The sequence below is a fragment of the Hyperoodon ampullatus genome (genome assembly GCF_949752795.1).
Source record: "Hyperoodon ampullatus genome assembly, chromosome: 5".
Lineage (NCBI taxonomy): Eukaryota > Metazoa > Chordata > Mammalia > Artiodactyla > Ziphiidae > Hyperoodon > Hyperoodon ampullatus.
Genome location: NC_136918.1, coordinates 97,603,875 through 97,628,079, shown reverse-complemented (window position 1 = coordinate 97,628,079; position 24,205 = coordinate 97,603,875). Strand labels below are relative to the sequence as shown.

The window sequence follows — 24,205 nt, the reverse complement described above, 5'->3', positions numbered from 1 at the left end:
AAATTTTTAAAAACCACCATATGATTCAGCAATTCCATTTCCACTTCTGGGCATTTTTCCTTAGAAAACAAAATCACTACCTGAAAAAAAAAATTATCGGCAACTCCATGTGCACTGCAATATTATTTACAATAGCCAGGATGTGTAAACAATCTTAAGTGTCCATCAATGGATGAATGGATAAACAAAATGTGGTATGTGTACATATATATATATACACACACACACACTTTAATGGAATGTTATTCAACCATAAAAAAAGAAGGAAATCCTTTGCAAATGAAGCAACTGACAAAGGATTAATCTCCAAAATTTATAAACAGCTCATGCAGCTCAATAGCAAAAAAACAAACAACCCAATCCAAAAATGGGCAGAAGACTTAAATAGGCATTTCTCCAAAGAAGATATACAGACTGCCAACAAACACATGAAAGAATGCTCAACATCATTAGAGAAATGCAAATCAAAACTACAATGAGATATCATCTCACACCAGTCAGAATGGCCATCATCAAGAAATCTAGAAACAATAAATGCTGGAGAGGGTGTGGAGAAAAGGGAACACTCTTGCACTGCTGGTGGGAATGTGAATTGGTACAGCCACTATGGAGAACAGTATGGAGGTTCCTTAAAAAACTAAAAATAGAACTACCATATGACCCAGCAATCCCACTACTAGGCATATACCCTGAGAAAACCATAATTCAAAAAGAGACATGTACCAAAATGTTCATTGCAGCTCTATTCACAATAGCCCGGAGCTGGAAACAACCTAAGTGTCCATCATCGGATGAATGGATAAAGAAGATGTGGCACATATATACAATGGAATATTACTCAGCCATAAAAAGAAACGAAACTGAGCTATTTGTAATGAGGTGGATAGACCTAGAGTCTGTCATACAGAGTGAAGTAAGTCAGAAAGAGAAAGACAAATACCGTATGCTAACACATATATATGGAATTAAAAAAAAAATGTCATGAAGAATCTAGGGGTAAAACGGGAATAAAGACACAGACCTACTTGAGAATGGACTTGAGGATATGGGGAAGGGGAAGGGTAAGCTGTGACAAAGGGAAAGAGAGGCATGGACATATATACACTACCAAACGTAAGGTAGATAGATAGTGGGAAGCAGCCGCAGAGCACAGGGAGATCAGCTCGGTGCTTTGTGACCGCCTGGAGGGGTGGGATGGGGAGGGTGGGAGGGAGGGAGATGCATGAGGGAGGGGATGTGGGAACAGATGTATATGTATGACTGATTCACTTTGTTATAAAGCAGAAACTAATAAAAAAAAAAAAAAGAATCTGCAGGTAGCAAGTGATTTAAGCGACCTGGCAGAGAATACAATTACCTTTTTTCCTTTTTTAATTAATAAAGAGATTTTACTAATAAAAAAAAAAAAAAAAAAAAGAAGGAAATCTTGCCATTAGCAATAATAACATGGGTAGACTGTCAGGGCATTATACTACGTGAAATAAGTCAAACAGAGAAAAACAAATACTGTATGATCTCACATGTGGAATTTTTTTTGAATCTTCATTCATTGATACAGAGAACAGATTTCTGGTTGCCAGAGGCAGGGGTTGAGAGCTGGAGGAAATGAGTGAAGATGGCCAAAAGGTACAAATTTCCAGTTATAAGTCCTGGGGACATAATGTACAGCATGGTGAATTAGTTAACAAAACTATACTATACATTTGAAACCTGCTAAGAGAGTAGATCTTAAAAGTCTCATCATGAGGGGAAAAAAAACTGTAACTATGTATAGTAATGTATGTTAACTAAACTTACTAAACTTACTGTGGCAATAATTTTGCAATTTAAATATGTATCAATCATTATGGCTTTCAGAGACGGTGGAGCTTGGGGAGCTCCCGGCTGGGAGAAGGACGTCAGACCTCACTGTCTTCCCAGCCTTTCAACCCTCCTCCAAAGCCCCTAGATAAAATGGCTTGATCCCCAAAATAAATAAATAAATAAATAAATAAATAAAATCATCTTCTACACCTAAAACTAATACAGTGTTACATGTCAATTACATCTCAATATTAAAAAATGTATCAGTATTTGGCACACCAATTGTAACAAATGTACCACATTAATGCAAGATGTTAATAATAAGGAAACTGTGTGTGAGCATAGGGAAGGGCAGAATGAATATATGGGTACTGTTTGTACTATCCCTTCAATTTTTTGGTAAACCTGAAATAACTCTAAAAAATAGTCTATTATTTTAAAAAAACAAGTAAACTGACAGCACCAAGTACTGGTAAAGTTACAGAGCATCCAGAAGTCCCGTACATTGCTGGTGGGAATGTAAAATGATATTCTAGAAATCAGTTTGCCAGTTAAACATACACTTACATATGACTCAGGAATCCCACTCCTAGGTATGTGCCCTAGAGAAATTTAAAAACTTCTGCTCACAAAAAAGATCTGTATACAAATATGTATAGCATCTTTATTCCTAACTGCCAAAAACTGGAAACAACCCATATGTCCTTCAGTGGTTAATGTCGGAATGGTTAAACAAACTATTGATATATACAACAACATGGATGAACCTCAATGGCATTATACTATGTTGAAAAAGCCACTCTCAAAACAAAAAATTACATACTCCATGATTGCATTCATGTGACATTCTGGAAAATACAGAACTATAGGTAGAGAAAACAACAATGTTACCATGGGTTAGGGATGGGGATAGGGAGTAACTAGACAGCACCAGGGAATTTTTTGGAGTGATAGAACTGCACGGTATCTTCACTGTGATGATAGTCATATGAGTCTATACAGATCTTGTAACTCATAGGACTGTACACCAAGAAAAAAACCAATAAATAAATACAAATACACACACACACACACACCCCTTTATAATGTTGGTGGCTGCAAAAATGTATACCTTTGTCAAAATTCAGAGAACACTTAAAATGGATTAATTTAATTATATGTAAATTAATTGCCAATAAAAAATATTTTTAAAAGGGCAAAAAATTTGAACAGACACTTCACAAAAAAAGAAAACATACAACAGCTAATCAACATATGAAAATATTTTAACACCATTAGTCACCAGGGCAAAGCAAATTAAAACCAATTAAAAATAATCCCAAAAGTCCATCAACAGAAGAATTAGATAAATTGTGTTATACTCATAGAATATTACTTAGCAGTAAAAAGAAACGAACTGGGCTTCCCTGGTGGCACAGTGGTTAAGAATCTGCCTGCCAATGCAAGAGACACAGTTTTGAGCTCTGGTCCGGGAAGATCCCACATACCGTGGAGCAACTAAGCCCATGTGCCACAACTACTGAGCCTGCACTCTAGAGCCCACAAGCCACAACTACTGAGCCCACATGCCACAACTATTGAAGCCCGTGTGCCTAGAGTCTGCAACAAGAGAAGCCACCACGATGAGAAGCCCACGCACCACAACAAAGAGTATCCCCCGCTCACAGCAACTGCTGATAGATAGAAAACAGGAATGAGTTTCAATATTTTACTAAGCAAAAGAAGGCAAACACAAAAGAGTATACACTATACAAATAGGCAAAACTATCTTACAGATATAGACGTCAGAAAATTGGTTGTCAGGGACAGGGTGGGAATAGGGACAGCGGGCAAAGAGAAGATACAATGGTAAGGGGCATAAGGGAACTTTCAAGGCTCATGACAATGCTCTATTTCACTGAGATATTGGTTGCATATGTTACATTAGTCAAAGCTCATCCAATTATACACCTAAGATCTGTGCAGCCTGCTTTATATAATTGTATCTCAGTTAATATCAAAAATAAACAAGTAAGTTAAAATTCTGCTGAAGATTATGGAGAGTGGCATTTATCCCTTTTTCTTTCACTGAAACCTACGGCATGTGGGAGAAACAACAAAGCAAGATTTTGGTACTGCCTCAAACCCTACAAACTATGAAGCACACTTAACAAATACTGTTATGTCTAAAGCAACATGGGAGCAAGGTAAAGCTGACATATTTGCCACTTCAAATCTCAAACAGGATGTAGATTTCCCAAAAGTTAAGTATCACTATCCTAAGGAACACGTGCAACTAGAGTGGGAAACTAGTCATAGGAAAAGAAAATATGTCTCTGAGGAGGCCTTGTTTCACTCAGTGGGTAGAGAGAAATAGGAGAAAATAAGCCATTACTTCTCAGGAAAAGGAGACTGCTGAAATGAAAAGGAGTTAAGGAAAGAGAAGACGGCAGATTATATAACATAGAGACTTAATACCTAAAGGGCTCTCTGGGGACTTCCCTGCTGGCACAGTGGTTAACAATCCGACTGCCAATGCAGGGGACATGGGTTCGAGCCTGGTCCGGGAAGATCCCACATACCACGGAGCAACTACTAAGTCCATGTGCAACAACTACTGAGCCTGTGCTCTAGAGCCCACAAACCCCAACTACTGAGCCCTCATGCCACAACTACTGAAGCCCACATGCATAGAGCCTGTGCTCCGCAACAAGAGAAGCCACTGCAGTGAGAAGCACGCGCACCGCAACAAAGAGTAGCCCCCACTCACCGCAACTGGAGAAAGCCCGCGCGTAGCAACAAAGACCCAATGCAGCCAAAAATAAATAAATAAAATAAATAAATTTTTTTTTAAAAAGATCTCTCTGGTGATCCACATCTGCCTCTTGAAGGCCAAATACTAAAGGAAGATTATATGACCCAAGGGTAAAGGAAAAAACACATTTAGTAAGACACTCCTTAAGAAAACAAACCCAACAAAAAGCATCCATCTACTTCCAAGAGACTGTGTGTGTGTGTGTATTTCTTATTTTTACTCCATTCAGTATTCTAAAACATAAAGTAAAATATATAAATGCAGAGATAAAATTTTCTTAAAATAATGTATTTTGGGGACTTCCCTGGTGGTCCAGTGGTTAAGAATCTGCCTTCCAATGCAGGGGAAGCAGGTTCAGTCCCTGGTCCAGGAACTAAGATCCCACATGCCATGGGGCAAGTAAGCCTACACACTGCAACTACTGAGCCACGTGCCACAACCAGAGAGCCCACGGACCGCAATGAAAGATCCCCAAAACTAAGACCCAATGCAACCAAAACTAAATAAATAAATATATTTTTCAAAAAACTTAAAAAATAATAATGTATTTTTTTCTTCTACTGACAACAATTTTACTGCCTGATAATATCCAGTAATAGTAAACCTGTAGAAGTATGGGAGCTCTCACTGGTGGCAATATAAATTGGTGCAAATCTTCTGTGAGACAATTTTGCAATATTCATTAAAATTTAATATACAAACTTCCTTAGACCCAGTAATCCCACTCAAAAATGGTTCCCTGTTCACGAAAAATGAAGGTCTTGCAATATTGTTTCTGTCAGCAAAACTCTAGAAACAACCAAATTGTCTAATATCAGTGCACTAAGTGAATAAATTATTGTATATAGTATATTTTTGGAGTATTGCAAAGCCAATAAAAAATAAATAAAAGAGATAGATCTAAATGTGTTAAAATAGAAGAAAAAAATTAACAATATTACTAATATTACAGTATTACTATGTATTTCATGATCCCTCTTAAGCAATGATCAAAAAATAATATAGAGTCGTATGGGGGCAATACGCTTTCTTTTCCTTGAAAGTAATGAAAAAAAAACTGTCAGTAGTGACTGCATTTAGGAAATAGTCCCATTTATTATTTCCCTTTTTTGTACCCTGTATAAAAAGCAAATGCATTATTTAATTACTAAATTTTTAAATAATGTTAGGGAATTCCTTGGTGGTCTAGGGGTTAGGACTCCGTGCTTTCACTGCTGAGGGCATGGGTTCAATCCCTGGTCAGGGAACTAAGATCCTGCAAGCCATGCAGTACGCCAAAATAAATAAATATATAAATAATGTTAAAGCAACTAATACTAACAACAGATCTTTCCTCTGAGAACAAGTTATAATAAATGGTTAATTTTTCTTGTCTGTAACAAAAACACATATATTCAAGGTGACTTAAAGTCTGTTATCCTAAAATTCTCCTGTTATGAGCTGAACTGTCTCTGCCAAAATTCATATGTTGACATCCTAACCTTTAATATGACTGTATGTGGAGATAGGGCCTTTACATAGGTAATGAAGTTTAAATGAGGTCATAAGGGTGGGACCCTAATCCTATAAGACTAGTGTCCTTATAAGAAGAGGAAGAAACTCTAGGGATGTGGGTGCACAGAAAAGAGGCCATATGAGGGACAAAGCAAGAAGATAGCCATCTGTAAGCCAAGGAGAGAGGCCTTAGTGAAATGAACCCTGCCAACACCTTGATTTTGGACTTCCAGCCTCCAGACCTGTGAGAAAATAACTTTCTGTTGTTTAAGCCATCTGACCTGTGGTCTTTCGTTATGTTAGCGCTAGTAGACTAATACATATATCCTCAAATGGAGGATTAGAAAATCTTAGAAAAATTCTATTTTTAAAACCTTGACCATGAGTTGTGCCAGTCAAGAAAATAAAAAAAAAAAACTTATAAAGTGCTATCTTAAGCTTTATTCATGAGAACTCTATAGTAATACTTAATAGTGATAAAATTAGTCCAGATTTATAATCAGAATAACTTTTAAGATATAGTTGTGTCAGACTGGGATGAATTGGGAGATTGAGATTGACATCTGGGTCAATCAACTTCATATGCCGCTGCATATGAAATAGATAACTAGTGAGGACTTCCTCTATAGCACAGGGAACTCTACTTGGTGCTCTGTGGTGCCCTGGATGGGAGGAAATCCAAAAGGGAGGGGATATGTGTATACATATGGCTGGTTCACTTTGCTGTGCAGCAGGAGCTAGCACAACATTGTAAAGCAACTGTACCCCAATAAAAAATAAATATTTTAAAAAATATATATATATACACAAACACACATATAGTTGTGTCACCCTTTAAGATGTACCCTCTCAAATTTATAAAATGGAGAAAAAGAGCAAAGGATTCTAATAAGATTAATATTCTCATAAATTTAAAATATAATATATATTACAATAATGAGATTTAAATTCATGAAGGAAACAACCATGCATAATAAGATGTTCTTAGATTTAAACTGAAAAAGACCCTAACCTCAAAGCATCACTTCAACATTTGCCAGAAATAAATTTAAAACCTGCAATTAGAAAACCAAAAAAAAGACATATAAGAAAATTAAAATTCAGCTTTATTAAATTATTTTAAATATACCAAGTAACACCACATGCTTAAAAGGAAATAGTTTTTATTTACCCCCTGCAAAGAAAGATCCCAGCGTTCTGAGCTTCTGAGTTTGGAAAATGGTGACTTAACACAAACATCCTCTGGTTTTGCATTTAACATCTTTTTTATCTGAAACCAGAATGAGAAAATAACCAGTTTAACTGCAATATAAATAAGAGCTGAATGAGCTAACAGAACCATTATATTACTTGCATTAATATTTTGGTATTAGTTTTAAAGAGTTTTAAATTCAGTACTTAGTTTATAGGTAGTCGAATATAATTTTATAAAAAGCCTCTCTCATTCAGTAAAAAAGTAGATAAATGAAGTATCACAATAACGTTTTTTTTTAACATCCTTATTGCAGGATATTTGCTTTACATTCTTGTGTTAGTTTCTGCTATAACACAAAGAGAATCAGCTATACGTATACATATATCCCCATATCCCCTCCCTCCTGTGTCTCCCTCCCACGCTCCCTATCCCAACCCTCTAGGTGGTCACAAAGCACCTAGCTGGTCTCCCTGTGCTATGCAGTTGCTTCCGACGAGCTGTCTATTTTACATTTCGTAGTGTATATATGTCAATGCCACTCTCTCACTTCATCCCAGCTTACGCTTCCCCCTCCCTGTGTCCCCAAATCCATTCTCTACGTCTTGTGTCTTTTTTCCTGTCCTGCCCCTAGGTTCTTCAGAACCTTTTTCTTTTAAACTTTCTATATATATATGTTAGCATACGGTATTTGTTTTTCTCTTTCTGACACACTTCACTCTCTATGACAGACTCTAGGTCCATCCACCTCACTACAAATAACTCAATTTCGTTTCTTTTTATGGCTGAATAATATTCCATTGTATATATGTGCCATATCTTCTTTATCCATTCATCTGTCGATGGACACTTAGGTTGCTTCCATGTCCTGGCTATTGTAATTAGAGCTGCAGTGAACATTGTGGTAAATGACTCTTTTTGAATTATGGTTTTCTCAGGGTATATGCCCAGTAGCAGGATTGCTGGGTCATATGGTAGTTCTATTTTTAGCTTTTAAGGAACCTCCATACTGTTCTCCAGAGTGGCTATATCAATTTACATTCCCACCAACATTGCAGGAGGGTTCCCTTTTCTCCACACCCTCTCCAGCATTTACTGTTTCTAGATTTCTTGATGATAGCCATTCTGACTGGTGTGAGGTGATACCTCATTGTAGTTTTGATTTGCATTTCTCTAATGATTAGTGATGTTGAGCATCCTTTCATGTGTTTGTTAACAATCTGTATACATTCTAAGGAGAAATGTGTATTTAGCTCTTTGGCCCACTTTTGGATTGCATTGTTTGTTTTTTTGTTATTGAGCTGCATGGGCTGCTTGTATATTTTGAAGATTAATCCTTTGTCAGTTGCTACATTTGCAAATATTTTCTCCCATTATGAGGGCTGTCTTTTCGTCTTATGGTTTCCTTTGCTGTGCAAAAGCTTTTAAGTTTCCTTAGATCCCATTTGTTTATTTTTGTTTTTATTCCCATTACTCTAGGCAGCGGGTCAAAAAAGATCTTGCTGTGATTTATATCATAGAGTGTTCTATGTTTTCCTCTAAGAGTTTTAAAGTGTCTGGCCTTACATTTAGGTCTTTAATCAATTTTGAGTTTATTTTTGTGTATGGTGTTAGGGAGTGTTCTAATTTCATTCTTTTACATATAGCTGTCCAGTTTTCCCAGCACCACTTACCGAAGAGGTTATCTTTTCTCCACTGTATATTCTTGCCTCCTTTATCAAAGATAAGGTGACCATATGTGTGTGGATTTATCTCTGGGCTTTCTATCCTGTTCCACTGATTTATATTTCTGTTTTTCTGCCAGTACCATACTGTCTTAATTACTGTAGCTTTGTAGTATACTCTGAAGGCAGGGAGCCTGATTCCTCCAGCTCCATTTTTCTTTCTCAACATTCCTTTGGCTATTAGGAGTCTTTTGTGTTTCAATACAAATTGTGAAATTTTTTGTTCTAGTTCTGTGAAAAATGCCATTGGTAGTTTGATAGGGATTGCACTGAATCTGTAAATTGCTTTGGGTAGTATAGTCATTTTCACAATGTTGATTATTCCAATCCAAGAACATGATATATCTCTCCATCTGTTCGCATCGTCTTTAATTTCTTTCATCAGTGTCTTATAGTTTTCTGCATACAGATCTTTTTTTCTCCTTAAGTAGGTATATTCCTAGGTATTTTATTCTTTTTGTTGCAATGGTAAATGGGAGTGTTTCCTTAATTTCTCTTTCAGATTTTTCATCATTAGTTTAAAGGAATGCAAGAGATTTCCGTGCATTAATTTTGTATCCTGCTACATTACCAAACTCACAGATTAGCTCTAGTAGTTTTCTGGTAGCATATTTAGGACTCTCTATGTACAGTATCATTTCGTTTGCAAACAGTGACAGTTTTACTTCTTCTTTTCTGATTTGGATTCCTCTTATTACTTTTTCTTTTCTGCCTGCTGTGGCTGAAACTTCGAAAACTATGTTGAATAACAGTGGTGAGAGTGGACAACCTTGTCTCCTTCCTGATCTTGGTGGAAATGGTTTCAGTTTTTCACCATTGAAAATTATGTTGGCTGTTGGTTTGTCATATATAGTCTTTATTATGTTGAGGTAAGTTCCCTCTATGACTACTTTCTGGAGGGTTTTTATCATAAATCAGTGTTGAATTTTGTGGAAACCTTTTTCTGCATCTATTGAACTTATCATACGGTTTTTATCCTTCAGTTGGTTAATATGGTGTATCACCTTGATGGGTTTGCATATATTGAAGAATCCTTGCATTCCTGGGACAAAACCCACTTGATCATGGTGTATGATCCTTTTAATGAGCTGTTGGATTCTGTTTGCTAGTATTTCGTTGAGGATTTTTGCATCTATGTTCATCAGTGATATTGGCCTGTAGTTTGTTGTTTTTTTTTTTTTTGACACCTTGTCTGGTTGTGGTATCAAGATGACGGTGGCCTCATAGAATGAGTTTGCAAGTGTATCTCCCTCTGTTATATTTTGAAAGACTTTGAGAAGGATAGGTGTTAGCTCTTCTCTAAATGTTTGATAGATCACCTGTGAAACCATCTGGTCCTGGGCTTTTGTTTGTTGGAAGATTTTTAATCACAGTTTCAATTTCAGTGCTTGTGACTGGTCTGTTTATATTTTCTATTTCTTCCTGGTTCAGTCTCAGAAGGTTGTGCTTTTCTAAGAATTTGTCCATTTCTTCCAGGTTGTGCATTTTACTGGCATATGGTTGCTTGTAGTAATCTCTCATGATCCTTTGTATTTCTACAATGTCAGTTGTTAGTTCTCCTTTTTCATTTCTAATCCTATTGATCTGAGTCTTCTCCCATTTTTGCTTGATGAGTCTGGCTAATGGTTTATCAATTTTGTTCATCTTATCAAAGAACCACCTTTTAGTTTTATTGATCTTTGCTATCATTTCCTTCATTTCGTTTTCATTCATTTCGGATCTGATCTTTACGATTTATTTCCTTCTGCTAACTTTGGGGTTTTTTTGTTGTTCTTTCTCCAACTGCTTTTAGGTGTAAGGTTAGCTTGTTTATTTGAGATGTTTCTTGTGTTATGAGGTAGGATTGTATTGCTATAAACTTCGCTCTTAGAACTGCTTTTTCTGCATCCCATAGGTTTTGGGTTGTCGTGTTTTCATTGTCATTTGTTTCTAGGTATTTTTTGATTTCCTCTTTGATTTCTTCAGTGATCTCTTGGTTATTTAGTAGTGTATTGTTTAGCTTCGATGTGTTTGTATTTTTTACAGATTTTTTCCTGTAATTGATATCTAGTCTCATAGCATTGTGGTTGAAAAAAATACTTCACATGATTTCAATTTTCTTAAACTTACCAAGGCTTGATTTGTGACCCAAGATGTGATCTATCCTGGAGAATGTTCCATGAGCACTTGAGAAGAAAGTGTATTCTGTTGTTTTGGGATGGAATGTCCTATAAGTATCAACTAAGTCCATCTTGTTTAATGTATCATTTAAACCTTGTGTTTATTTATTTTCATTTTGGATGATCTGGCCATTAGTGAAAGTGGGGTGTGAAAGTCCCCTACTATGATTGTGTTACTGTCGATTTCCCCTTTTATGGCTGTTAGCATTTGCCTTATGTATTGAGGTGCACCTATGTTGGGTGCATAAATATTTACAGTTGTTATATCTTCTTCTTGGATTGATCCCTTGATCATTATGTAGTGGCCTTCTTTGTCTCCTGTAATAGTTTTTATTTTAAAGTCTATTTTGTCTGATATGAGAACTGCTACTCCAGCTTTCTTTTGATTTCCATTTGCATGGAATATCTTTTTCCATCCCCTCACTTTCAGTCTGTATGTGTCCCTAGGTCTGAAGTGGGCCTCTTGTAGACAACATACATACAGTTCTTGTTTTTGTATCCATTCAGCCATCTATGTCTTTTGGTTGGAGCATTTAATCCATTTACATTTAAGGTAGTTATCGATATTTATGTTCCTATTACCATTTTCTTAATTGTTTTCGGTTTGTTTTTGTAGGTCTTTTCCTTCTCTTGTGTTTCCTGCCTAGAGAACTTCCTTTAGCATTTGTTGTAAAGCTGGCTTGGTGGTGCTGAATTCTCTTAGCTTTCGCTTGTCTGTAAAGGTTTTAATTTCTCTGTCAAATCTGAGTGAGATCCTTGCTGGGTAATCTTGGTTGTAGGTTTTTCCCTTTCATTACTTTAAATATGTCCTGCCACACCCTTCTGGCTTGCAGAGTTTCTGCTGAAAGATCGGCTGTTAACCTTATGGGGATTCCCTTGTATATTATTTGTTGTTTTTCCCTTGCTGCTTTTAATATTTTTTCTTTGTATTTAATTTTTGATAGTTTGATTAATATGTGTCTTGGCATGTTTCTCCTTGAATTTATCCTGTATGGGAATCTCTGCACTTCCTGGAGTTGATTGACTATTTCCTTTCCCATATTAGGGAAGTTTTCAACTATAATCTCTTCAAATATTTTCTCAGTCCCTTTTTCTTTTCTTCTTCTGGGACCCCTATAATTCGAATGTTGGTGCATTTAATGTTGTCCCAGAGGTCTCTGAGACTGTCCTCGATTCTTTTCATTCTTTTTTCTTTATTCTGCTCTGAAATAGTTATTTCCACTATTTTATCTTCCACGACACTTATCCGTCCTTCTGCCTCAGTTATTCTGCTATCAATTCCTTCTAGAGAATTTTTAATTTCATTTATTGTGTTGTTCATCATTGTTTATTTGCTCTTTAGGTCTTCTGGGTCCTTCTTAAACATTTCTCATATTTCCTCCATTCTATTTCTAAGATTTTGAATCATCTTTACTATCATTACTCTGAATTCTTTTTCAGGTAGACTGCCTATTTCCTCTTCATTGGTTTGGTCTGGTGGGTTTTTACCTTGCTCATTCATCTGCTGTGTATTTCTGTCTTCTCATTTTGCTTAACTTACTGTGTTTGGGGTCTCCTTTTCGCAGGCGGCAAGTTCATACTTCCTGCTGTTTTTGGTGTCTGCCCCAGTTGGTAAGGTTGGTTCAGTGGGTTGTGTAGGTTTCCTGGTGGAGCGGACTGGTGCCTGTGTTCTGGTGGATTAGGCTGCAACTCATCTTTCCGGTGGACAGAACCACAGCCAGTGGTGTGTTTTGGGGTGTCTGTGAACTTACTATCATTTTAGGCAGCCTCCCTGCTAATGGGTGGGGTTGTGTTCCTGTCTTGCTAGTTGTTTGGCACAGGGTGTCCAGCACTATAGCTTGCTGATCGTTGAGTGGAGCTGGCTCGTAGCATTGAGATGGAGATCTCTGGGAGAGCTTTCACCGTTTGATATTACGTGGGGCCGGGAGGTCTCTGGTGGACCAATATCCTGAACTCGGCTCTCCCACCTCAGAGGCTCAGGCCTGACACCCAGCCAGAGCACCAAGACCCTGTCAGCCACGCAGCTCAGAAGAAAAGGGAGAGATAGGAAGGGAGACAGGGAGGGAGGGAGGAAGGGAGGGAGATAGGGATAAAAGGAAGGCAGGCAGGCAGGCAGGAAGGAAGGAAGGAAGGAAGGGAGGAAGGAAGTAGGAGAAGAATATAAAATAAAATAATTAAAATAAAAAAATTTTTTAATATTAAAAAGAAAAAAAAGGAAAGAAAGAAGAGAGTAACCAAACCAAAAACAAATCCACCAATGATAACAAGCGTGAAAAACTACACCCAAAAAAAACAAAAAAACTGATAGAACCCTAGGACAAATTCTAAAAGCAAAGCTATACAGACAAAATCACTGAAAGCATATGCATACATACTCACAAAAAGAGAAAAAGGAAAAAATATATATATATATTTAAAAAAAGGAAGAGAGCAACCAAATCAATGAACAAATCTACCCATGATAATAAGCTCTAAATACTAAACTAAGATAAACATAAATCCAGAAACAAATTAGATGCAGAATGGAAACCCCAAGCCTACAGTTGCTCCCAAAGTCCATCGCCTCAGTTTTGGGATGATTCATTGTCTATTCAGGTATTCCAGAGATGCAGGGTACATCAAGTTGATTGTGGAGATTTAATCTGCTGCTCCTGCCCAGAGGTGCAAGTCCCATCCCTATCCTTTTGTCTCTGTTTTTCCTTTTTTCTTTTGCCCTACCCAGGTACGTAGGGAGTTTCTTGCCTTTTGGGAAGTCTGAGGTGTTCTGCCAGCATTCAGTAGGTGTTCTGTAAGAGCTGTTCCACATGTAGATGTATTTTTGATATATCTGTGGGGAAGGTGATCTCCACGTCTTACTCCTCTGCCATCTTGAAGGTTCCCCCCATAATAACTTCTTAACTATTCTTACTTGCAGTTTCTTCCCCTTCTAATCTTTCAAACGCTATCCCCAGAGGTCTCTAACACACAAATCTAATTATGGCTACAATCTTAAAATACAACAATAGCGCCCATTACTTATATATAAAACTTAACAATCTGGGCTCTTTGACATTATCCAAATATCACAAACTCTACACCCCAACCCCACTGAGTTTGCTCAACCTTCTTCAAGCATACATCTCTACACCTCTGTACGTACTGCTCCTTCAAACTAGAATGCTCTTCCCTCTATTTCTCCCCTGTTAAATACCTCAGATTCTGCACAAAATTATTCTCTTATCCACACAGTCAACACTCCCACACCAAGGCATTCCTTTCTCTGGGTGTTAGTACTTGGTAGTTTGTATTAACACATATCATACTATATTATAATTATTTGTCTACACGTCTGTCTTCTTCTCCAGACTGTGGAGGTCCTTAAAGAGAGTACCCTTAGTCACCTTTACATCTCCAAAGTGTATGGCTCATGATACTGAATAAACAAATGAATGGATGGATACAGTGTAGCCACAAGTTTGAAATCATTTGTTTAGAACTTAAAATAATTTAACTTTCACATTATAAATGATGGTTAAGCATCAAGTTCAGCTTATTACATAACATATAATAAGCACTGTATCAACTACAACCAGTGACAACGATAAAATGACTTCAATGAGAGTAAAGCATAAGTTAGGAGGATAAAATAAATGTGAATAAAGGGTATCTGAACACTTTTATTTCATTAGTACCCTGGAGTTAATCCTCTTGGGCATCAGTAACATCTTAATTATTTATATTTAATTTATATAAAAGGTACCTCTTTATAATTCTTCATCTGCAAAAACATTATCTCTAAATCAATCATTTCCTTTGTATTCTTAATTAGGGAATAACAGTTGTTTTTTCAGGGAGTAAGACAAGGGCTTCAGGCTGTTCACACCCATGGATCCTTTGTGAGTAGGATATTTAGCCTACATTAGATACTGTGGCATATTGTGTTTTCCAATCATGGCCATATCAATATTCTACAACCCACATGCTCTTCTTACAATGTGATACTGACCAGTTCTCCAACATCAGGTGCAGTCTATGTTCCTTCCCCTTGAATCTGGGCAGGCCTGTGATTTCCAAGGCTAGATCATAAAAAGCATTATGGGGCTTCCCTGGTGGCACAGTGGTTGAGAGTCCACCTGCCGATGCAGGGGACACGGGTTCGTGCCCCGGTCCGGGAAGATCCCACATGCCGCGGAACAGCTGGGCCCATGAGCCATGGCCGCTGAGCCTGCGCGTCCGGAGCCTATGCTCCACAACAGGAGAGGCCACAACAGTAAGAGGCCCGCGTACCGCAAAAATAAAATAAAATAAAAAAATTTTTTTAAAAAAGCATTATGTATAGCTACACTGCTTCAGCCTAGCTTTCATGTAGCAATATTTTTGTGTTTTCCCTTCCTTCCTCCCTCTTTTTTTCCATCTCTCTCTGTCTCTCAGTATACATGCCTTGGGAGCCCTAAGCCATAGGTTAAAAAAAATCTTGGATACCCTGAAGCTGCTGTGCTGCAAAGATTTCATGAGAAGGCTAAAAAGAACAGATATATACCAAGATATATGAGGCTTCCAAATACAGGTATCAAGGTAAATGAGTGAGTGATCCTTTAAGATGATTCCAGGCCTCAGCCCCCAAGCAAACCTAGCTAACTCCAAATGAAACCAAAAAAAGCTATCTCTGAACCCTAGCCAGACAGCAGGTTCATGAGCCAAATAAGTTTAAACCACTAAGTTTGGGGATAATCTGTTACACAGCCCGAGTAATAACCTAAAAAGATACCAAGTTCAAACTTGAAGGAGAGCAGGTGATATTTTTTAAAGAGTTGGGTATAGGTGTTGAGTATTTTGTAAAAATAAAAGACTGCTGATGTCTTCTGTGGAAGATTTTATATTCTTTTTTCACAGTAATTAGTTTTTATTATTTTACCTATGAGTGGATTAGACTCAATGTTAATAAATTATTTACCCTAATAAATATTCATGTATACTTCCATTAGGATGGACACAAAATATAATTTACCCTATCTTCGAAAAAAGGAGCTCTCTACTTCCCCTAAAAGTATAAACATATGAAATCTGGAAATTTATTAAAACTCTAAACAAGCATCAAAAGGTTTGAAAATCAAAGTACGGTAGACACTTGAACAATTCAGGAGTTGGGGCACCGACCCCTGCGCAATTGAAAATTTGAGTAACTTTATAATCAGCCTTATGTATCCATAGTTCCATATCCTCAGGTTCAACCAACCACAGATCATGTAGTACTATAGTATTTATTTTTAAAACTTCTGTGTATAAGTGGACTGAAGCAGTTCAAATACATTGTGTTCAAGGACCAACTGTATATACATACAAACATTTATGAACATGGACATAGACTATATATTATTTATAGTATAGAAAAAATAGAAACAATGATAATAAAAGAACACATATAAAATTACTGTAAAGACAAATAATGAGATACTATACAGTAGTTATTAAAAAATATGTTCCAAAATAACAAATGATATAAGAAATTATTTCCAATATAAGTAATAAAGAAAATCAATCTACAGAATGATCTCTCTTTTATAAGGCAAAAAAAAAAATCCATGTATGGAAAACAAATGTGAAAGGATATGCACAAAAACATTTACCAGTGACTAGCTCTGAATGCTAATATAAGGAGTGATGTTTTATTTTCATTTTTGTGTTTTCCTACAGTTTCCAAATGTTTTACTTTTTAATAGGAATATCACACAACCATTAAAAGCAAGAAAAAATAAATACACATTTAAAGCTCCAGAAAAACCTCTGCTGCAGCTTCCTGGTCAATAAATTACAGATCTAGATCTCTCGGTCTAATATTGTATATGCGTGACAAGCAGATTTTAGGTACAACTAACTACTCTGTCAAATTTTTCTACACTCACTTTTTTCTTAATGATTAAATCATAAAAATAATGTCTGTCTCTTTACAACAATCTGATCTATTCATAGACAAATTTTAATCATGATCTCAATTGTGTACAATCAACAGAGATTCTAAGCCACTAATGATTCTACAAAGCCTATATAATAATTCCTTTACAAGAATCAGAACGGACTCCTAATACTTTCAAATATTTTCAATACTCTCCTAATACTTTAAAGATCGAAATTTAATCTTTTAAGGCAAAAAAGGGTTCTAAACCCCCTTCCCTTCAAGTTATACTTAAATACATTGATAGAACTCTAACAACTTCCCAAAAACAAAGCTCAAGAACATTTATTTTATTTTACTTACTAATGTTCAAATGTAATACTAAACAAGCCTTTCAGCAAATCAATTCACACAGTCACTTTGAGGTTCATTTTATACCTAATTCATTACAGTATGCCCTCAAAAAGAGAATGCTATCAAAAGAAGATAATGGGTGGGGGGGGTGAATATGCTGGATTCTATCGACAAGTTATGCATTGCTAACATATGCTCCTTACAAGCTGAAATGATCTCTGCCATATTCTTAATATAGAACTTCAGAACCTTAATCACTTATTTCTTCAGATACTACTTAGATGTAGAACTATTATTTAGGGAAATTTTGGGGTCTGCTCAAAGATATGGCTATGACTTACCAAGGAAGAATGAAAGTCTTGGTTTTTAGTTTTCAGTATCAACTTCCTCATTTACAAAGCCAAAGACTATAGATCTCCCCATTAGCAGAATTCAAAGTGTTCACACTCTTACTCTACATCTATCCAGAGATATAAGCCTTGAGTTAATCTAGTTCCAGTACCTATCAAAAGGCCAGGAATAATTAGTAGATAATGATGTTCCAAAGATTTAGCTACAAGGATAATAACTGCAGTACAATTTATAATTTTTAATTGAAAACAATTCAAAAATATAATGACAGGATAGTGGTTAAATTAACTGTGATACATCCCAGAAGTAGAATATAATGTAGTCACTGAAAATGTTTACCACTGCTTCCCTGGTACTTATGCCTAGTATAGTGTCCAATACATGTTAAGCACCCAATAAGTATCTACTGAGCAATGCTTTAAACTTGATTTCGGAAAATGTTTATAATATATAGTTAAGTAGAAAAAGTAAATAATAAAATAGTATTTTGTGGTTTTCAACCATTAATATTTAAATATTTGTTTATTATAGATAGATATACAGATACGCAGACAAATTAGTAGGATATACACTTAAGTGTTAATTTTAACTGTGTCCAGGTGGTATTCTTTTTTTTTTTTTTACATTGGTCTTTATTTTTTATTTTATTTTTTTTTTAATTTTTTAATTTTTTTATTAGTTTCTGCTTTATAACAAAGTGAATCAGTCATACATATACATCTGTTCCCACATCCCTTCCCTCATGCATCTCCCTCCCTCCCACCCTCCCCATCCCACCCCTCCAGGCGGTCACAAGGCACCGAGCTGATCTCCCTGTGCTCTGCGGCTGCTTCCCACTATCTATCTACCTTACGTTTGGTAGTGTATATATGTCCATGCCTCTTTTTCGCTTCGTCACAGCTTACCCTTCCCCCTCCCCATATCCTCAAGTCCATTCTCAAGTAGGTCTGTGTCTTTATTCCTGTTTTACCCCTAGGTTCTTCATGACATTTTTTTTTCTTAAATTCCATATATATGTGTTAGCATACGGTATTTGTCTTTCTGTTTCTGACTTACTTCACTCTGTATGACCGACTCTAGGTCTATCCACCTCAGTGTCCATCATCGGATGAATGGATAAAGAAGATGTGGCACATATATACAATGGAATATTACTCAGCCATAAAAAGAAACGAAACTGAGCTATTTGTAATGAGGTATTCTTTTTGTTCAACTGAATTTTCTAATTTCTTCACAACAATCTAGTATTGATTTAGAAATATTTTTTAAATACTTAAAATATATCAGAGTCTTGTCCCTATACCAATCAAAACTTTAATCCTTTCAGTGATTTATTTCCCTAGCTGCCTTGAGAGAAAAAGCAATAATATTAACTGCTAACAAGAATTTAATATGCCAATATTCTAAAAAATTCTACATTTTTAAACAGCAGTACCACAACTTTATGTGCATATTATGGTTGAACAAATAAGAAAATATACTGTAGATACTGAGAGACAGAAAAGTTAAAAATAAGCAAAGAAGGAGACTTCCCTGGTGGTCCAGGGGCTAAGACTCCGCAGGGGGCCAGGGGTTTGATCTCTGGTCAGAGAACTAGATCCTGCGTGCCGCAACTAAGAGTTCACATGCTCCAACTAAAGATCCCGCGTGCCGCAACAAATATCTCTTGTGCCACAACTAAGACGCAGCACAGCCAAATAAATAAATATTAAAAAATAAATAAATAAGCAAAGAGGGTAGGCTAAAATAAGCCCTGTGGTATTGGATTGGAATCAGAAGTAACAGTACTGAACTCATGGGGGTTTCTTTAGATGTATAGATAAGCAGATAGAGAAATAAATACAGATATGTATGTATACGTATGAGTTAGTATACATATATTCTTCTAGTCCTGTCTACTGAGAGAGCCTAGAAATGATGACACCCCAGCAGCAATTAGCACATCTAGCACCCTGACCTGGGTTTCTGAATACTATTCTTGAATTTAAAAAAAACAGAGCTCCTTGGAAAGTATCTTATAGTACCAGAAAGTAAGGAAGAGCTCAAAAAAAAAAAAAAAAAAATAGGAGCATGTCAAAAGGGCACAAGAGCCATCCTGAAAGAACTTCCAAAGCCAAAGTTGGAATACTTTGATCAACAAAACCAGTAATGACAGTAGTAGATTATAACACATAGAATAAAATAAATACCTATAAGTCCATGTTGATATACGTAAATAATTGAATAAATAAGTGAGACAAGAGGGACAGCTGTCCCTTCCAGAAGAATTTTAATAAATATAGAGGGAATGAAGAAAATAGAAAGTCACCAATAGAATATCATATTTTAACTGTTGCAAGCAAGATCCACTGTTAAACGCTAAAACGGTGGGTGAAAGTTTAAGAAGAAACAGTATATTTGCATAGATTCAAAATATCTCTCCCAATACAAACTTCCAATTGTAAGATAAATAAGTACTAGGGATGTAACATACAACATGATAAACATAATGAACACTGATGTACGTTATAAATAGAAGTTGTTAAAAGAATAAATCCAATGAATTCTCATCACAAGGGAAAAAATTTCTCTCTATTTCTTTAATGTTGTATCTATATGAGATGATGGATGTTCACTAAACCTACTGTGGTAATCATTTCATGATGTATGTAAGAAAAATCATTATATTGTACACCTTAAACTTATGGAGTGCTATATTTCAATTATACCTCAATAAAACTGGGGTAAAAAACACAAGATATCTCTCCCTAGATATCTATTTATTAAAGATAAAGAATAACTTTACAATGGAGTAACCATGCAGACACCATCTTAACCAGGTGATCAAGATTGACATCACCAGTAATAAGACATATCATCATTATGTACCCCTGCTAGGACACACTGAGAAGGGCACAACACTTCTGTGGTATTCTTCTCAAAAAGGCACAAACTTAATCTAATCACACATGATTAGAAACATAAGACAAACCCAAACTGAGGGATTCAACAAAATATTGCCTAGTATTCTTTAAAAGTGTCATGGTCATGAAAGAAAAAAGACAAGAACTGTCATAGACGTAAGGAAATCAATGCAATGTGAGATCCTGAATCCGATCCTAAAACAGAAAAATGACATTAGTGAAAAAATTGAAGAAATTCAAATAATGTCTATAGTTTAAAATATACCCATGTTAATTTCTTTATGTTGATAACTGTACTATGGTTATGTAAGACATTAACACTGGGGGAAGCTGAGTGAAAGGTAGATGGAAACTGTACTATTTCTGTAAATTTAAAGTTACTTGAAAATTAACAGTTTTAAAAAACATTGCTGTACAACTAAAAATAAGATAAATGTATTTAGTCAGTACATTCATAATACAAATTCATAATACAAATTATGAATTTCTAATGGTGGAGCTTCAGAGCAAGATGCATAAAGCAATGTCCTAAAGCAAAGCATTTCACTTCACTGAAGGTATTAAGCAGAAAAGAAGTAGCAGTCAATACAGAGGTATTTAAAACCAGGTATACATACACACAAATAAACTCAAATTGGATTAAAGATCTAAATGGTGACTTCCCTGGTGGCGCAGTGGTTGAGAATCCGCCTGCCAATGCAGGGGACACGGGTTCAAGCCCTGGTCCGTGAGGCTTCCACATGCCGTGGGACAACTAAGCCCGTGTGCCACAGCTCCTGAGCCCACGCTCTAGAGCCTGCAAGACACAACTACTGAGCCCGCATGCCGCAACTACTGAAGCCCATGTGCCTAGAGCCCGTGCTCTGCAACAAGAGAGGCCACTGCAATGAGAAGCCCACGCACCACAATGGAGAGGGGACCCCGCTTGCCACAACTAGAGAAAGCCTGCGCACAGCAATGAAGACCCAATGCAGCCAAAAATAAATAAATAAATAAATAAATAGGGTTTTTTAAAAAAAGACCTAAATGTAAGGCCAGATACTATAAAACTCTTAGAGGAAAACATAGGCAGAACACTCTTGACATAAATAGCAGCGATATCTTTTTGGATCCACCTCTTAGAGAAATGAAAATAAAAACAAAAACAGGGCTTCCCTGGTGGCGCAGTGGTTAAGAGTCCACCTGCCGATGCAGGGGACACGGGTTCGTGCCCCGGTCTGGGAAGATCCCACATGCCGCGGAGCGGCTGGGCCCGTGAGCCATGGCTGCTGAGCCTGCGCGTCCGGAGCCTGTGCTCCGCAATGGGAGAGGCCACAACAGTGAGAGGCCCATGTACCGCAAAAAAAAACAAAAACAAAAACAAAAACAAAAACAAACAAATGGGACCTAATTAAACTTAAAACCTTTTGCACAGCAAAGGAAATCATAAACAAAAAGACAACCCTCAAAATGGGAGAAAATATTTGCAAATGAAGCAACCAACAAGGGATTAATCTCCAAAATACACAAACAGCTCATGCAGCTCAATATCAAAAAAACAAACAACCCAATCAAAAAAACAAACAGGGACTTCCCTGGTGGTTCAGTGGTTAAGACACCACACTTCCAATGTAGGGGGTGGGGGTTCAATCCCTGGACAGGGAACTAAGATCCCACATGCCATGCAGTGTGGCCAAAATAAGAATAAGAATAAGAATAATTTTTTTAAATGGGAGGAAGATCTAAATGTACATTTTTCCCATTTTTCCAAAGAAGACATACAGATGGCCAAAAAGCACATGAAAAGATGCTCAACATTACTAATTATTAGAGAAATGAAAATCAAAACTACAATGAGGTATCACCTCACACCAGTCAGAATGGCCATCACCAAAATATCTACAAACAATAAATGCTGAAGAGGGTGTGGAGAAAAGGGAACCCTCTTGCACTGTTGGTGGGAATGTAAACTGATACAGCCACTAAGGAGAACAGTATGGAGGTTTCTTAAAAAACTAAAAATAGAACTACCATATGACCCAGCAATCCTGCTACTGGGCATATACCCTGAGAAAACCATAATTCAAAAAGAGTCATGTACCACAATGTTCACTGCAGCTCTAATTACAATAGCCAGGACATGGAAGCAACCTAAGTGTCCATCAACAGATGAATGGATAAAGAAGATGTGGCACATATATACAATGGAATATTACTGAGCCATAAAAAGAAACGAAATTGAGTTATTTGTAGTGAGGTGGATGGACCTAGAGTTTGTCATACAGAGTTAAGTAAGTGAGAAAGAGAAAAACAAATACCGTATGCTAACACATATATATGGAATCTTAAAAAAAATGGTTCTAAAGAACCTAGGGGCAGGACATGAGTAAAGACGCAGACGTAGAGAATGGACTTGAGGACATGGGGAGGGGGAAGTAAGCTGGGATGAAGTGAGAGAGTGGCATGGACATATATACACTACCAAATGTAAAACTGATAGCTAGTGGGAAGCAGCCACATAGCACAAGGAGATCAGCTTGGTGCTTTGTGCCCACCTACACAGGTGGGAGAGGGAGGGTGGGAGGGAGACACAAGAAAGATGAGATATTGGGATATATGTATATGCATAACTGATTCATTTTGTTATAAAGCAGAAACTAATACACCACTGTAAAGCAATTATACTCTAATAAAGATGTTAAAAATAAATAAATAAATACTGAATGAAGATGACCTCAGTGGCCAAGATGTTAGATTAACCATGACCTTTGGGTTAGATAGATATTATTTGTTAAGTGTGCTATAGTCCATATATATATATGCCCTGTATTGATGTTTCCTGGTTGGCATTTACTTAATATTAAAAATTCATACTTTATTATGAAAAAAAATCTACAAACAATAAATGCTAGAGAGGGTGTGGAGAAAAAGGGAACCCTCTTGCACTGTTGGTGGGAATGTAAATTGATATAGCCACTATGGAGAACAGTATGAAGTTTCCTTAAAAAACTAAAAACAGAACTACCATGTGACCCAGCAATCTGACTACTGGGCATATACCCTGAGAAAACCATAATTCAGAAAGAGTCACAATGTTCACTGCAGCTCTATTTACAATAGCCAGGACATGGAAGCAACCTAAGTGTCCAGAGACAGAGGAATGGATAAAGAAGATATGATACATATATACAGTGGAATATTACTCAGCCATAAAAAAGAACAAAACAATGCCATTTGCAGCAACACAGATGGACCTAGAGATTGTCACACTGAGTAAAGTAAGTCAGACAGAGAAAGACAAATATCATATGATATTGCTTATATGTGGCACCTAAAAACTGGTACAAATGAACTTATTTACAAAACAGAAATAGAGTCACAGATGTAGAAAACAAACTTATGGTTACTAGAAGAGAAAGGGGTGGGGGGAGGGATAAACTGGGAGACTGGGATTGTCATATACACACTACTACACATAACATAGATAACTAATAAGTTCCCTGTATAGCACAGGGAACTCTACTCCATACTCTGTAACGACCTATATGGGAAAAGAATCTAAAAAAGAGTGGATATATGT

General features: G+C 36.6%; 1 protein-coding gene across 3 annotated transcripts in view; it reads right to left on the bottom strand.

The window, feature by feature from the left end:
* SENP7 (SUMO specific peptidase 7) overlaps positions 1-24,205 on the bottom strand; it is a gene marked incomplete at both ends in the record, with an annotated part of 159,029 nt that overhangs the window by 121,649 nt on the left and 13,175 nt on the right. For all 3 annotated transcript variants that reach the window (XM_079704829.1, XM_079704830.1, XM_079704831.1), the window contains one exon: positions 7,266-7,361. In XM_079704829.1, coding sequence (XP_079560955.1) covers positions 7,266-7,361 — 96 coding nt within the window. The remainder of the gene's footprint in view (positions 1-7,265; positions 7,362-24,205) is intronic.